The 17,191-nt window shown below is 43.7% G+C and overlaps 1 protein-coding gene and 1 long non-coding RNA gene across 2 annotated transcripts in view; both read right to left on the reverse strand.

Moving 5' to 3' along the window:
- LOC123376025 overlaps positions 1 to 9,047 on the reverse strand; it is a 28,638-nt gene extending 19,591 nt beyond the window's left edge. The window contains exon 1 of the long non-coding RNA XR_006581662.1: positions 8,677 to 9,047. This is a non-coding gene — a long non-coding RNA (uncharacterized LOC123376025). The remainder of the gene's footprint in view (positions 1 to 8,676) is intronic.
- DUSP1 (dual specificity phosphatase 1) lies at positions 3,976 to 7,375 on the reverse strand. The gene is made up of 4 exons (XM_045027629.1): positions 6,351 to 7,375; positions 6,047 to 6,195; positions 5,605 to 5,824; positions 3,976 to 5,036 (listed from the first exon to the last, which is right to left on the reverse strand). Exons 1-4 carry the CDS (start codon positions 6,718 to 6,720, stop codon positions 4,666 to 4,668), a joined length of 1,110 nt encoding a protein of 369 aa, XP_044883564.1. The 5' UTR covers positions 6,721 to 7,375; the 3' UTR covers positions 3,976 to 4,665.
- Positions 9,048 to 17,191: the final 8,144 nt, after the last annotated feature.

Consider the following 17,191-nt stretch of genomic DNA (forward strand, 5'->3'; position numbering starts at 1 on the left):
ACCTGCCTCTTTCCTGCCTGTGGTAGGGAAGCCAGACAGAAGAAAAAACAGGTGCTAAGTAGCTGAGCCGGAAGCCTCATGTGTGATCATAATCATGTAATGTCCCTTTCCAACAAGTACCTGATGGCCTAATGTAACCTGGTCTCTGCTGGGTTGATTCCAAGAACTGCTTATGTGGGACAGTCAGGGAACTAATTCACATTGCTCCCTTTAAAAGTGCTGATTATAGAAGGAAGACAGAAGCTTTGGACATGGGGATTACCCCAGCTACATCTGACCTGGCACGGTGTGTATGTTATATGTTCATTATGTATGTTGGTTGTGTGTTTTGTGTTTGTTGGGTGCTATGTGCTTGTGTTATATGTTGCCTGTTATATGTTGCATTTTGTGACTGAATGGCTGCCTGCTTTTTTCTGTGCTATGCTTTTTCAGGTCCTGGAATATGTTCACATCTATCTCACGGGTTCCCCTTCAGAAGTAGACAAAATGGCCAGTGTTCAGCATGTATGTGCATTTGTGGGTTCTGCTTGGCAACTAACAAAGCCTAGAACCAGCTGCTGTAAACGCTAAACATGCTTTTTTATCACTTCAGGACAAACTGATTTGTCAGCAACAGGAAGTGATGTTACTGCTTTTCTCACAAAAGGGAAACTCCTAGTAGTTTGTTTCCATGGGGACATAGGCAACTGTGTAATGACAGATTTATATAATCTTAAAGTTACACACACCATTTTTGTGCCTTATTCACTGAGGAGAGGGTGACCAGATAGCAAGGGTGAAAAATCAGGACGGGGGTAATTGGCACCTATATAAGACAAAGCCCCAAATATCGGGATTGTCCCTATAAAATTGGGACATCTGGTCACCCTACTAGGGAATTAAAGGCCTAATACAAAATATAGGGTCTTATCCTGAGAGGCCCGGAAACACCTCTCAGTATGCAATCCATAGATTTTGATTGTGAGAATCAGTGGAGGGTGGGTCTCAAAGCTATGAGCCATGCTAAATAGTGTGTCATGTTATACTGAGTAAATGATAATGCACAACAGACAGAACATATATAGAGGAGCAGAAGGGCAAAATCATCCCTTGAGCATTTAGAGTTGGCAAAATGAAGTTTAGTTAGGGTGAATTACCCTGACTTCCGCTCCTGCAAATAAAACGCTGAGCATAATTAATTACACTTACTAAAGTCGCAACTGGTCTTTCTCTGCCCTTGTAACTGGCTGTTTGCTCCAGCCCCCTCCAGTCCTCTCCCACCCTCCCCTTTCATAGTCTCTTCACTCAGCTTCATTCCACACCTACCCCTGGTAACTTCCTCACCTACCTCTTTGCAATGCTCTGTCCCCTTCACCCTTCTCCCTTCCCTTGTCTTTCTGTTTAGCTAATCCTCTCTAGACAAAACCTCACAATCTCCTCCCAAAATCGTGGCACTAATATGATGTTTGTCATTGTCATTTGTCAGTGATCTTTCTGCTGGTATGTTGTATCCCCAGCTCTTTATCTATTTGGACTTCCCCTTCTTTGGGGCAGAGCCTGTCTACCACTCTCTGTGTTTGTAAAGCACCCAGCACAAGGGGGACCCAATCTTGGTTAGTCCCTAGGCACTACTGTAATAACTATGTTTAAGATTATGAGCATACATTGCAACCCTTTAGAACTAGAAATGTATTTTTTTCCTTGCAGAGAACGTTTTAACCAGCTTGAATTGGCTTGTTTTTCAGAAACGTGATTTGTGCTGAAGCAGCTCTTTTTGTGCCCCTCTGTCAGGTGCCTGTTTAGGTTGTAAAAACAACCAGCTGCCAGGTAATGAGTTTTATTGTTCCCAGAAACATATAAACAAACCTCCATGGCTGATGGGGAGCGGAATTCTGTTTGAACTGTGATTAATGGGTGGGATCTTTTTTTTTGTTTTTGTCAGTTGTACCACAGCCAAGGTTGTATTTTTCCACTGAATAAGCTTTGCTTTGAAGGTGAACGCTTGTTCCGCTGATCACTGCAGGTGTAACAAGGCTCACATATTCAGAAATAGCCTTACTCATTTTTCAGGGAATGTGCTGGTGGGTGTAATTCCATGGAACAATAAGACCTTCCAAGTTCATTTCCATGGAACAAGGAAAGGGGGTGGGTAGCATTCCGGGATTTGGGGAGTGGGAGAAGCTCTGGGGGTGGATAATTCAATTCCAGTAGGAGGGTCATGTATGCAATGAATTGTGGGGAGGAGGGGGGAAAGGTTTTCGCTTCAGTTGTCGGTGAATAGGGATGTTCATTTACTTCCCTTTTGCTGTTCCATTTGTTTTTGTCCCTTGGGGTCAGGTTGCGGCTCACTGATTGCTAACATATACTCCTGAAGGCAGAGCAGCGTCTGTGGAATATTTCAGCTGTGCAATCAGATTAACTTTTAAGGGTACCTCCTCCCAAGAGAACAGAACTGGATTTTACATAGAATGGATTTACATTAACACTTCAGTTATCTCACAGGGCTTTACAAAGCAACAAATTATGTGGTGTCTGATTCAGCACTGGTTGTGTAGGCAAACAGCAGCTATTATATACTCAATAAGAGCTCACGCATAACCTTGGACTTCAGCGTCTGTTTTAATGATAAGTGCCTTCATTTCAAGTAAAGAGACAAGGTCAAATTCTACTTTTATCTGCATCTGTGCAAACCCATCTTCAATGAGGCTGCATAATATCCAGGAGAATTAGATCCACTGGATTTTAAAGATACAGTGCCTGATCATGTCCAGTTGGTGCAAGAAGCCAGTCACAATTGCAGTTCTGGCACTCTTCTGAGCACAAGGCTAGCATTGCTAGTGTTATTAACTACTCTAAATATAGAGGGAAGCAGGTTGGGAAATACCCCACCCTGTACCTCCAGCATTACCTTGTCTCAGCAGGAAGTACATGGGTGGCACAGCAACTGCGGTCCTGAGTGTAAAATCTCTCCCACAACTCCCAGTGGGATAGCCTGATGCTACACCACCCACAGGGCTGTGCACAACTAATCTCATACTGTTTCATTGTAGTTATAGGTTGTTGTAGGTCTTATCTTCAAGGTGGCATGAATATTCATTGGCTAAAATTCCTGTCTCTGTAACAACATATAATGAAATAGCTTCTGCTCTGTTACATCAATATAAATGCAGACTAACTCCCCTGGAGTCAATAAAGACATGCAGGAAGAGAGCAGAATTTGACATAGTGTGTGAGAGATAAAATATGTGCTCTCAACACAGTGCAATTTGTTTAAACTATCTCCCGTTGTAGATATACCCAGATTTGTGTACAATGCATGGAACAAGAGGGCAGGCATTTCATTTGGGGTAATAGAAATATTCTGGGCTGGACAGAGAAACATTTGGGGCGACAAAGAAAGTCACTACACTCCTTAAGGGGAGCTTTACAAATATGGGCCAATTGTCAGTGGTGGGCCAGATTTTAGACTTAACATTTAAAGTGTTAAGAGTAAATAAGTAATAAGGAAGGTCCTCAAAAAAGGGATCTATTTTGTTTTGCAGTAGGATGACTGCTAGTCATCTACCAGTTTCTCAGCTGATATAAATTGGCATAGCTCTGTTGATATCAATGCAGCTAACACCACTTCACACTGCTGAAAAGGTGGCCTGGAGTGTTTATAATATGATTTATTGAAGCAGGGGACAGAGTGTTGCTATTATATCACAGGTAATTTGAACCACAGGTTTATTGATCATTTACATACTCATGTCGAGCTTAGCTCAGGAGCAGAATCTGGTTTTCAGTGAGGTCCCTGGCCTTTCACAAACCCATTTTTCCAGCAAGGTTGACTGAGACAGCAGGGGGTTGAGTGATTTGCTTGCTGTCACAAAGTTAAGCAGAAGGACTTGAACTCAAGACTTTTCTCCTGTGCTGTATGCTGCAGCCTTAGCTGGGAGACAGCCTAGGTGAGATTTAACCCTACATCCTGAAAACATAAGACTTTATACATCCAGATTTCAATAGAAATGTCATAATTTATTCTGTTTGTATAAAAAGTCATAATCACGTAACAAAACCATGTCTTCTTTCCTAAGAAGAAATATATTATTTCACATCATAAATAAAATCAGCAAACATACAACCCTGGGCAACTAAAAAAAAAGCACTCATCTGGTGCTTTCACGTCAGTGCTTAGGAAACAGTTTAAGATCTATTTACAGGATTACAGTACCCAAAAAATATTGAGGTATTTGGTTTCTCTAGAAATGAAACTTCAGGCTTGTGAAGGCAAGAACAATGCATCTACACAAAAATAAATAAATAACAGGACTTTCATATAAAAGGGGACAGCATCACTGTTGCTTAGAATGTCCAGAAATGGTAATACCAGTGGGTATGCTATTTAACAAGGACTAGTCTCTTAGAACTGACAGACAAAGGAGAAATAACTCAGGAGAAGAAAGCAATGTTCAGTTCTTTGTCTCCTTTGTAGACATCCAGATATTGGTCAAAAATATGCCAACAAACTCAAGAAAGAACTAGCTCTCTGGAGTCAAGTCAGCCCCTCTGTGTTTGCGACAATGTGTTCTGGGATGGATGGAATCCCATGTGAACCAAAATGACTAAAGACACTGTCCCTAGGGTTATTGCACTTTTTAGAGAAGAGTCAAGTTTTTGTGTTCTGAATAAATGTTCATCTACCCTTCAGCAGCTCGGAGAAGTGGTGATGGGACTTTGTAGATAGCTTAAAGCACTGGATGAAGGGTGTACAGGGATAGAGACTGGGAAGTTAAAGACAGTGGTGGTTGATGTTCCTCTGTCCAATACAGACATGGCAGGGCTTCCAGCCTCTGCTGAGCAGTTAGGGGCTAGGACTTGAGACTCAAACTGAAGTAGCTGCCCCATGAAGCTGAAATTTGGGGAGATGATGCTTCTTCTCTGCTTCACAAACTCAAAGGCCTCATCTAGTTTGACTCGGTTGGTCCTCATGAGATAAGCAAGGCAGATAGTTGCTGAGCGGGAGATGCCAGCCTGGCAGTGCACAAATACCCTTCCGCCATCATTTTTAACAGAATCTGAAATAATCAATTAAATGACATGGTTAACACATGGGTCAGGCTGCTGCAATGCTACAGAAACACAAGCTGCTATTTCACGTTTTTTTTTTTAATTTGTTCTTTCCATAACACTCTAGCTGTGCATGGCACTTCACAAACAAAGGAGACTCTTGTTCTGAGGGAAAAGCAATGTAGGGATTTCTATACTAAACTCTAATTCCAATAATACAAATAGTTTCCTTCAGCCACTGATATTTGTTTGAAACAGTCATTTCTATTTAAAAAATAAAAATGTATTGGTGGAACACTAGACTAAGTTACTAACTACTTTCTGTTATGGGATTCAATATTTCAGACAGCTTTATAAAGTTAAGGCTCTCTCCGCATTTAGCAATACAGCCTGTAGGGAGCACAGACCCTAATAAAATAGCTACAGATTTATTTCGTGTTACTTTAATCGCTGAGTAAACAGTTTCCCAGGTATTTTAAAATTAAACTGGGCTAGAGTTTTCCACTGAGATTTCTGCCTCAAGGCTAATACAAACTGATTCTTTGGAAGCACAGGCTGCAGAGAGCACTCATTTACCTATGAAGTCGATGGCTTCGTTAAACCAGGAGCTGATGTCAGCCTTGTGGTTGTCCTCCACTGGGATGCTTTTGTACTGGTAATGCCCCTCAAAATGGTTGGGGCAGTTTGCCGAGACGTTAATTAAGGCTGTGATCCCCAAAGCATCCAGCATGTCCTTTCTGGAGGCATGATAGGCACTGCCCAAGTAGAGAAATGGTAGGATTTCCACCGGCCCACCCTAAAAGAGAAGAGACAAAGGAAGAGGATCAGTTACTTGCGCTCTGTGATTTAAAATAGACCCCCTCTGTTCTGTTACATGCAGGCAAGCAGATGTTTGTCTCTTTACATGGTTTTAGTATTAAATGTATCTGTATCTGGGCATCACCTCTGGAGATACTCAGCCTCCAGGGCTACCCTCAGTTCAAATGATCCCTTATTTCTTTGCCCATTTCCTACTGACCTGGTCATAGAGCGGGGTGCCACAGGAGCTGCAGCCAGAATCCGCACTGCTGGGCATGCTGTTGGCACTCAGAGGCAGGCTCAGGCCGGTGGGAGCAGTTGGCTTGGTGCACAGCTCAGCGCAGGCAGAAGAGAAGGCTTCATACCCTCCTGGAATGGCAAGGGGGGGAAAAAAGAGGGAAAAGATCTTGTTAGCGTTGGTGAGACATAAATTCTCTGCGCCCCCCTGAAAACACCCAGGCCGGATTGTGCCAGCCAGAATCTCCCTCTCCCCAGGCTCGCCACTGATGCCACCCGGGACTCACCCTTGAGGAAGCAGATGCGGGTGTCCCTGGCCTCCCTGCAGAGGGTGTTCACGGCCAGCATGATGGTGCTGTCCCGCTTGGGCAGCTCCAGGTCCGAGCTGCGCTCGTCCAGCAGCACCACGGCGTGGTATCCCCCGCTGAGCAGGCGGCCCCGCAGCTCCTCGTTGGGGATGATGTGCTCCAGCCCCATGGCCCCCTTGGCCCGCCGCTTCACGATGGTGCTGAAGCGGACGTTGGCGGAGCCCAGGATGTGCGCGGAGTTGAAGGAGAAGAAGGAGCGGCAGTCCAGCACCAGGCACGGGGCGGCCCGCTCCTGCAGGAGCTCCCGCAGCGTCTCGCAATCCAGGGCGCACACTTGCATGTTGACCATCGCTCGGCGCGCGGCGGGAGGGGAGCTCGCAGCGGCTGCTCGGGCCCCCAGCTGCAGCTCGCCGGCGGGGAGAGAGGGGGGTAGGTCGCTGGTCTCCTTCAAGGTCGAAGTGCTCGTTCGGGTGGGAGCAGGCGAGTCCCCTTTGTCTGTGCCTGGGGGCTGTTTCCTCTCCCGGCTCCTTTGTTTCTTCTCGGGGGTGACTTGGTTTCTACGGTTAGAGTTTCTTTAAAAAAAAAAAGCTGCCGGCGCTGCTTGTCAGATTCTTTTTTTAACTCCAGCCGCCCCCGCTGTGTGGCGAAGGCAGAGTCTGGGTCGGCGGGGGGAGCTTGATTTGAGGCTGGCTCCTCGCTTCAGTCGCAGCTCTTTGCGCCTCCTTCTCGGTAGTACCAGTTTCCTTGCTGGCTGCAGCCTTGCGCGTGGCCTTATATAGTCCGCTTGCTGCCCGCTCCCCCCTCCCTTTTTTTGTGAATGAGACTGGATCACATGACTGCTTCAGGCAAGACGTCACTTGCCGGGGTGTAGAGCGGACACTCCCTGCCCAGGAGTACCCACGTCATCGGCACTTTTGCAGTCGCTTGAATGTAAAACACACAGACACATACAAAACTTCCATCCTGATCAGGCAGGAAATCAACTGATGCAACCCTACGCTCCCCAGCGCTGCGGGCAGAAACAACCGGGCCTCCTAGCAGTGATGAAAAGGCACACAATGTACAGCGGAAAGCTGAAGAACATATACCCCAGGGGTAGGCAACCTATGGTACGTGTGCCAAAGGGGGCACGCGCACTGACTTCAGTGGCACTCACACTGGCCACCGGTCCGGGGGGCTCTACATTTTAATTTAATTTTAAATGAAGCTTCTTATACATTTTAAAGACCTTATTTACTTTACATACAACAACAATAGTTTAGTTCTATATTATAGACTTATAGAAAGAGACCTTCTAAAAACGTTAAAATGTATGACTGGCACATGAAACCTTCAATCAGAGTGAATAAATGAAGACTCGGCACACCACTTCTGAAAGGTTGCTGACCCCTGATATACACTCTCCCTTCATAGTATGTACTGCTCCACATTCTCTGATCCGTTTGGCATGTAAGAATTCCCACACACTCACCCCATGCCTAGTGCGATGACATGGCTAGGCTGCATAGCTCCCTAACTGCCCTCTGCTGGGGGGAATTAGAACTCTGCCACTCAGTGTCATAGACCCCACACTGCTAAGAAGCTAAGTGAGGTTCTTTTAAAGCACAAGTGGCAGTGGTTCCTCCTGTCTTCAAAACAATATTAGTTCATGTCCATGTTCCTTTATAGATTAGGAATATGACTGCAGGCACGGACTCTTCATATTATTTCTCTTTACACTTACACACACACCCCTACTGACATTTACTGTTTCATGTAACCTCATAGGTCTGGTATGTGAAAGGGGTATTGAGAAAAGCGTCACAGTGTGGACAGAACAGGAATTTTTGTATGGAAGAAAGAGCAATATAACTAAACTCTAGGCCTAGGACTGTATTCTTTGCGTACTCAAAATTCCCACTGAAATCAGTGCTACCAAATAACTGGCAGTAGAGCTATTCAGTCTCTGATTTTTTCCCCTTCACAAATGTAGCAAGGCTTCCCAAAAGTTATTTCCCCCTGTGGGTGATCAGCTTTCATCAACCCACTAGGGTATTTCTTACTCAGGGCTTCCAATCACAGTTGCTTTCGCTTCCCTTTTCTGGGTGCCTGGCTTCTAATATGGTCTCTCACAGCCTGCTTTTCCCTTGCTGTGTGTTTCCTCCGTCCCTCCCGATGGGGGAGGAGGTTCCCCTTGTCTCTCTACCTTCTCTTTTCCCTACTGCCCACTTGTGACTCCTGCTTCTCTCCCAATATTGCCCCCGTACAACTGCTTTTCTCTTCTCTGCCTTGTTCCTTCCCCCGCCACACAGCAGTACTCTCTTACCAGTCCTCTTCTCCAGCTGCTCCTTTCAACACAAACTTTCCTTATTCTCATTTCCTCAAACTCCCTCAAACTGCTTTGGACTCCCTCTCACACTTTCTAACTCCCAGACAGCCACACTTTTCTGGGACTTTCCAGAACTTTCTCCCTGGGCTCCTGACAATCTATTACCGGCCAACTGCCTCAGAATGTTCCAGAAGCTTCTCAGTAAGTCCCTGATAGTCCATAAACAACAAAGTGCCCTGCAACCTTCTAGAACGTCTCGTGTTCCCTGCTGATCTGTATCTGATCAAGTGCCCCAGAGCCATCCAGAATCTTCTCCTTAGATAGCTGGGGAGGTACTAATTGCCAGTCTGAAATTGATTAACTCATTGTGCAATTGCATCTGTCCTGCCAAACCATGACTCCTGCCAAAGCTGCAGACTCAAAGCAAATCTGTTTTTTTCCCTTAAAAATAAACACAGAGCTGCACTTTTTCATTTATGTTTATTTATTATTGCAATTATAATAACACCATGACTGAGAGACAGATTGTGAGTGAAGGATTCGTATGTTCCAATGCTTGATGTTTCAGCCCCCTTTGAGCTACTCACTAACTAGAACTGTAGAAGCAGTTTACAACTAATCATTTCCAGTGAATCATTAATGTCCATGCAGCATGATCAGTGAAATATTGTGCTCACAGTAGAGTGGCCATTCGGTTAGAACAGGTCACATAGTCTGTTGGATGTGCTGCATAAGATGCTGCCATTAGCAAGGTTATTATTTATAACCCTCAGCCTTTACAATGCTCCAATCAAACTTTTACTGACTAGGCATCCACAAATCTCTTTTAGGGGAATAATAATAGTGATAATTATTAATAATTAATTAATAGCCTTTTCACAAAATAAAGCAGTCAAGAAAGGATATTCAAAGAGCTGAGACCCTTATTTAGAGTTTATTGTCTTGGCAGAACTCCTACTTACTGCATATACAAGTATATACACAGGAACCATGTCAGGCAGGAGGAGGGTGGATGCAGCAGTAGTTTAATGTGGCACACTGCAAAAGTTTAATACGTGGGTGAAACTAGACAAGCACTATACTCTTGAATGAACTCACACAGGAAAAACATAAAAGACAAAAGCACCACGTCACCTGTGGGTGAACACTTTTTACAAAGCAATCAATCTATATCAGTCCTCATCCTCAAAGGAAACCTGCACAACACTTTAAAAAGACGAGCCTGGGAGTTTAATTTCATTACTCTGCTAGACACTAAAAATCACGGACTGAACAGAGACATTGGATTTATGGCTTGTTACAACAATATGTAACCAACTAATCCCCTCTTTTTGTCCTATATCTGCAGAAGTGTTAATGGGCCTAAAATGCTCCCTTACAGTATGTGCTACCTACTAACATGCCAAACAATCTGTTCCACCTTGCATTTTGCTGTAATGCCGGGAGTATCTTTTCCAGACCTGAAAAAGAGATCCATGTGGCTCAAAATCTTGTCTCTCTCACCAACAGAAGTTGGTCCAATAAAAGATATTACCTCACCCATCTTGTTTCTGCAAGAATCCCATATCCAGCTGAAAATACAGCAGGAAAGGAGAATGTAATTCTGAAATGGAATTTGACTAGAATTTGACTAGAATACTGGGCTTTTAATACCTCAACGGTTGCAAAAAGCACCAATGGAATTGTTAGGCCTGATCTACAGTACAGAGTTAGGTCGACGCAAGGCAGTTTAGATCAACCTAACTATGTACGTGTCTACACTAAAATTTCACTTCCACCAACGTAACTGCCCCGCTACACCGACTTAATAACTCCACCTCATGAGAGGCATAAAATCAATGCTCACATAGTTAGGTCGATGCAGTGTCAGTGTAGACACAGCATTGCTTACATCAACTGTTATTGGCTTTTAGAAGCCATCCCACAATGCTCCACACTGACAGTACAATTGGTATAAGTGTTCCTGGTAAGGATGCACATCAACGACACAAGGAGTAATGTGTAGACACATACAAGCAATGTAATTACTGTGGCAGCTGTATGCCAATGTAAGTTAGGTCAACTTAATTTTGTACTGTAGACATGCCCTTAGTAACCACGAACCAAGAGATCAAAACCTCAGTTTAATGTTTCATCTGAAGGACGGCACTGTCAGCAGCACAGTGCCCCTTAGCGTCATGCTAGGGCACTGGGCCAACACTGACCCAAAGGCACAAGGGCCATCTCGCAACACTATTTCCTTCAGAATTCTGGATTCGTCCTTGGAGGTTTCCCATTCAAGGACTGATTAGGGCCAGCCCTGTGAGATCAGACAAGATCACAACCCAAGGTAGCATGGCTGCAGCTATAACTTAGCTGTACCAATATTATCCTGCCAGGTATCAGCCTGGGGGCACGTTTTCTTTTAATTGATTTAACCAAATTTAACAACTTGAGGATTGGCTGCTTTAAAATTACTTGAGTGTAAAAGTAAAATAAAAATGGCTTTTTTTCCATCTAGGAAGGCTTTACTTTTCCTGAGCTTATATGACGAATCATATCTCTGGTCTTTGTACAATAGTTAGAATGCATCTCAATAGCAATTAGCCTTTTCCAAAACATTGTTATTAATCAGCACCAGAATATTAAATATTGGGCCAGATACACTCTAGCTGCTGTAGGGTGGTGCAAAAAGAACACTGTCCATGCCACTATGGCACCCTGTATCCTAGGGGAATCCACCCAAATGAGGGCAGTATCAGTTGTGCCTGTTGGTTTTGTCATCAAAGGAGGAGAGCTTTGATTCTGACCTTGCTTACACTACAACAAAGCAGGAGGCACACAATCAATATAAATGGAATGACACCAGTGTAAAACCTGTGTCAGTAGGAAGAAAATTAAGCTCTGATAGCACCAAAGAATAATTTCCTTGCCTTTGTCTCTTATTTATTAAAAATAAACATCCTTTAAAAGCTAAGGTAATGAAAGCACAAAACAGAGTGTTAAAGTCACATTTAAAGAGTTAACTCAATTCACTTAAATTAGGGTTTGATTTCCTGGCTTAAAAAAAGTCAGGAAATTCCAAGTTAACCCCTCCTAAACAAGTCCCTGTTTCCAATCAGGCTAAAATGTCATTGTGAAAATAATAACAAACAACAACAACAACAGAAAAGGACTGTGCACTGGTGCAAAGGAGGAAGGTGGCTCTTTAATTTGATCATCTGGGTGGCTCGCATTATTCCACATTATTTTAACATTAGAGTCGTGGGACTGTGAATTCACTGTTGTTTTATAGTACTTCTAACAAGTCTGTAGACATGAAAACCACATGAAGATGATACCATGCTCATGGGGTAGGATACTCATGGTTCAGTGACATCACCATGAATTCATAGTCACATTTGTTGTGCCTTTACATGTTTTCTGTCTCTTTGTGCGTATGGACAGTGGGAGGGAAGACTTCATTATCTTTTTTCGGCGTGAAGGGGCTTCACATTCCTACCTGACACTTATCTGGGAGTGTAATAATTAAAAGACCATGGAAAACTTTACACTGACCGACTCTGATGCTGATTTGTTTAGCAATCCTGTGACGATCACAGATAACCTCTGAGCCGGGATCCTTCCACTTATACAGATTTCTACCATGCACTTGGTATTCTCCTTCTTAGCTTTCAACCTGTAGAGAGCTAAATTGGTGACAAAGACTTCTGAAATGGTGACTCAGGGCCAAATTCAGACCTCATGTAAGTGAGTGAAACTCCACGGAAATCAGAATTATAGCAGGTTTGGATGTGACCTTTTGTGCTTTACTGATTTCAACATGTCCTTTTCCTGAGTAAAGATATGCAAGATCAATTCTACAGTGAGACAGACATGTGGGGGAAACTGGAAACGGTGCTGGATTCATTTCTTTAGCATGTGTAACATTTTCTCTAAATTCAGTTTCACAACCCAGCATTTCTGTTTATAAACAATGATGTTGATCTTGTATATATCAAGACAAATTAACAAGTGGGAGGGGGGGAAAGGAATGAAAGGAATTAACAGGTAAAATATAATCAATATAGAATTATCAATCAGATATACTACAGATAACTAGATTTCTTTACACATTTAAATCCAGGTTGAGGACTGCATCTTCTTGTTAAGTTCTGGCCAAGTTCTAATTTTATCAACTTCATAATGTTACAGAGGTGAGGGTGAGGAATCTATTTAATTGTTCACAGGGCCAGTCCAGACAATGCAACAGGAGGCCCTGGGTTGGGGATCTTATCCGATGAAAGGGAAGCTGAAAATCCAATATGGTATTTTCTGTATATGCTCATGTCAGGTTGTGTGCAGTGTGAACTGCTTCTTACTAACTGGAAGCTCAGTGATATAGAGGTTCAGTGGTATGGTGATTATGGTAAGGAGTATGACTGGCATACAGACAAGTAGGCCCCCCCTTTAGGGAATAACAACATCTCCTCCTTTATCTCAGCCCTGGCTGGGGCATATCTTAGACTTCCTCTTCTCTTGTTCAGCAGACAACCTCCACCCACTGTTCCACTGAATCCCTGCACTAAAATACCAGTTCTGGACACATCATCTGTCTAGCCCAAGAATGATCAAAGTCTAGTTTGGGGCAGGTATGGAAAAAAAGGACATATACACTGAAACTTGTCCCTTGCAGATGGGGATGGCTCAAGAGAATGGTTTTACAGCAGATCCCAGATTTGCTTGAACTGGCTCTGGGAGCCAGGAGATCTAGCGTCTATTCCTTACTCTGACACTGAATTACTGTGTAGCCTTGAGCAAGTCACTTAAGGGCCAATTTTCAAAAGCAGCCACTGATTTTGGGTGTCCAGCTTGGGATACCTTGGCCTTGATTTTCAGAAATGCTAAGCACTGTCCCTCTGGTTGAAATCTGTTGGAGAATAGCACCATTCAGCAGGCACTCAGCACCTGGCAGGATCAGGGCAGCAGTACTCATGACTTTAGCCAGATTAGCATTACAGTTAATTAACTGTAATCATCTGTAGCGAAACATGAAATGTACTGGACGTAGGCATTATTCATCTGATAGTGGTTGTGAAGCTACAGTATTTGTAAAGCTGGGATCCTTCAGAATGAAAGGCACTAGATATATCAGAGCATAATTTGTGCCGGGACTTGCTGGAGCTCAGCCCCAGCATCTTTTCATGTCAGGCCGCAGCCCCTGCACCTCTTCTGTCAGGGGCATGCAAGGCGTGACCTCATACATATGGTGCATGCAAGGTTACTCTGGGCAGAGGATGCCATTTTGTAGAATAGAGTGTAACCTTCCCTGCAGCACGACTATGCACATATGTTCACGTGTGAGGCAGGTCACACTGTGTGGGGGACGCCATTGTCATTGCTTGAGCCCCAGCACCTCTGTCTTTGGAAATTAAGCACTGTGTAAAATGCATTCACACTAGGTCATTCTCTCTTTGAAACTTTTTATTAAGGCAAAGTTACAATAAAACTTTAACATTCTACACATACATTACTTATTACTTATTCAGGGCCAGGTTAATATTCAAAGAACCGGGCTAAACATTCTGGCTTGCTGCCTGGGGAGCCCTCCTCCTGTGAGTAACCTAAATAGGGTGACCATTCTCTCTAATGGTATCCAATAATTCATCCCCGCTACCCATTTATTAGTAACATACATTGATGAGCAGTGAAGTAAGAGCAAGTTTTTGTGGAAGGGAGGTAGATTTGAATAGAAAATGAGTGACGTACCTTGTAACCAGATAGCGGTAAGAGGTGTGTTGCTCTCATGCAGAAATATGAGACATGGATCTATTGTTAGTCAGCTGATTCCAGCATCCTGTGGGTGCAGTGATCATATGTGAGTTCCTAAGCTCTGAAATCAGCAGCTGTGTAGCAAAGATTGTGATGACGTCCCTTGGGGCAATGTAAACTGCAGGTTGCTCTTCTGACTTTCTCCCTTTTGTTATTATTATTGATTACAAATTTAGCTCCATAAATGTGCATGGTATTTAGTAGACAAGTGAAAAGTATAGGGTCAGATTCTGATTTCAGTAACAGTGGTATAAAAGAGGAGTAACTCTAGCTTTCAGGGTGAATGAGCTCAGAGGGATAGCTCAGTGGTTTGAGCATGGGCCTGCTAAACCCAGGGTTGTAAGCTCAATTCATGAGGGGGCCATTTAGGGATCTAGGGCAAAAATCTTTCTGGGGATTGGTCCTGTTTTGAGCAGGGGGTTGGACTAGATGACCTCCTGAGGTCCCTTCCAACCCTGATATTCTAGGATTCTATGAATATGACTCAATGGTACCTGTAATGAAGAATTTACAAACCAGGGCACTGATTCAGATGTGAATCTAAGTAAGCCTAAAAGGAGGAAGGACTCTAATTTGATGTAACTTACACTTTCTAGTCCTCTCAATGCATCTATTATACCAGTTTAGGTTTCCTCTGCATTCCAGGGCCCAGTTCTCCATAAGATACAACTGTTTGCACTGGTCTACTGATGCAGTGGAGCCATAAAGCCAGTTTAACCAGCTACCCCCAAATTCCCCCAGTTTAGGAAGCATTGCTGAGGAAGAAAGAAAGGACATGACCAGAGCTCCTGTGTGATCTAGCTACTGAGGGCTGCCAGAACAGCCCTTGGGAGCCATAGGCAGCTGGGAGTCATTTACAAGAGTCAGGGGCCAGCTGTAGAATTGGGGAGCTGCCAATGTGATGTAAAGCCACTTTTGCCTCCCTCTGAGGTCCTGTGCCAATGCATCTCCACTGATCCCAGGAATCAGGGCTCCTTACGCTTAAATACACTTACCAACATCTAAGCAAAACCCTCTGCCTCACACATCACCAATGCTCGAATTACAGGGAAGCCTGATGTAGGGGGACTTGGCCGCCTTAGTACTGTTAGGGGCTCCTGCACTTCTGTCTTATGGTCCCCTTACTTCTTAATATTGTTTACATTAAAGCAAGCCACTTGACAGTCAGGGCCATCTACTTTTTTCCAATAATGGAAGCACTGCACATCACCCCTACACTTGTCCCAGTATGTCTAATGGAGTGTAAGGAGGCGTAGTGGCTGCGGGGAAGGAAGAGAAGAAGGTAGCAGCAAAATCGACTAGCAGGAGAGTGTAGGGAGGTGTAAGCTAAAATGGTCATCTATTAATTTCACAACTTCTGCCTACTTAGGGCTTGTGTACACTACTGCGAGGGGTTGATCGAAGATACGCAACTTCAGCTACGTGAATAGCATAGCTGAAGTTGGCGTACTTAGATCTACTTACCGCGGTGTCTTGATTGCGGTAAGTCGACAGCTGACGCTCTCCCGTCAACTCCGCTTGCGCTCCTCATTCTGGTGGAGTACCAGAATCGACGTGAGTGCGCTCAGTGGTTGATTTATAGCATCTATGTGATAAATTGACCCCCGCTGGATTGATCACTGATCCGCCGGGTAGTGTAGTTAAGTCCTTAGTGTGTAAGTTACACCAACTTAGACAGTCTGACAGTTGGTCAGTTGGTGTGAGTAGGTCTAAGGGAATCTGACTGTAGGGGAGTCCACACATAAAGGGAGTTCAATTTACACTACTGTCTGCATCCCCTCTGAATCTATTTAGTTACCTTATCTCCTTTTTTCTGTAGCATCTTTTGAGTTTACCCATGTGAATAGCTAATCTTTGAGTAGCACCTTCTGATTGTCTGTTAAACAAAAAAACCCAGTAGCAGTTAACACAGAACAGCTTTTTCATTATCACTATAAAATGTGTTAACATATTTGCACTATGACTTGATTCTCATGTGATAGTGTGAGGTGATGTTTGTGTGTAAGAGAGAAGCTAGTGAAAACACAGGATTAGTCATAGCTGGGAACAGTGCTTGGCTGTTTTGAATATGAAAAACTTTAGGCTGGGGAAAAAAGTCAAACCTTATCCTCCTATTTTGTTTCTTAAAGCACATTTGAATACATGGGGACTGACTCACACATGTGGTGTTCTGTGTCTATTGCCTCTAATGGAACAATGTAGCAAACCCCTGTATAGCTTTATTCATACAATTCTTTGCTCATGTGATGTCCTGTCATTGTCCCTATGCCTTGTCAATGCCACCTCACTACCCACCTGACTTTATACAAGTCAGTATTTACCTGATCTAATCTACCTGAGATATTACTCTCCCACAAGATCCTTTTGCCTCAGGTAAGCTTACAAAATGTTCATCTTGCTAGTTTTCTCCTGTGCTTTTGGCAAACACTTTGTTTCCCAACTGGAATGAATAAGCGATGAAGTCATAAGAAAGATCTGGCTGAAATGAATTTTACCAAACATGGCACATTCCTCAGAGGGGTTGGCCAGACTCATATTCCAAACGTTCTGTGGATCCTGGAGCCAGCTGCAAAGTGTGATTTCACCTCATACTCTGCGCAGGTCTATTTAGATAGAGGCCCAAGAGAAGGAGTTTAATAGGACTATGCTTCCTACAGAGCAAGTTTTACCACTCCTGTAGCGTCAAAAACACTCTTGCTAACAAAGAAAGTAGGAAAACCAT

The sequence above is a fragment of the Mauremys mutica genome, chromosome 8 (assembly GCF_020497125.1).
Source record: "Mauremys mutica isolate MM-2020 ecotype Southern chromosome 8, ASM2049712v1, whole genome shotgun sequence".
NCBI classification, from domain to species: domain Eukaryota; kingdom Metazoa; phylum Chordata; order Testudines; family Geoemydidae; genus Mauremys; species Mauremys mutica.

What these genes read in the sequence shown, in the direction of transcription:
- DUSP1 (XM_045027629.1), bottom strand. Translation starts at nt 6,720, where the DNA reads ATGGTCAACATGCAAGTGTGCGCCCTGGATTGCGAGACGCTGCGGGAG. An exon ending in CCGCATCTGCTTCCTCAAGG is followed by an intron (nt 6,196 to 6,350) that starts GTGAGTCCCGGG and finishes TTGCCATTCCAG; the next exon opens with GAGGGTATGAAGCCTTCTCT. An exon ending in CGAAGCCATCGACTTCATAG is followed by an intron (nt 5,037 to 5,604) that starts GTAAATGAGTGC and finishes TGATTATTTCAG; the next exon opens with ATTCTGTTAAAAATGATGGC.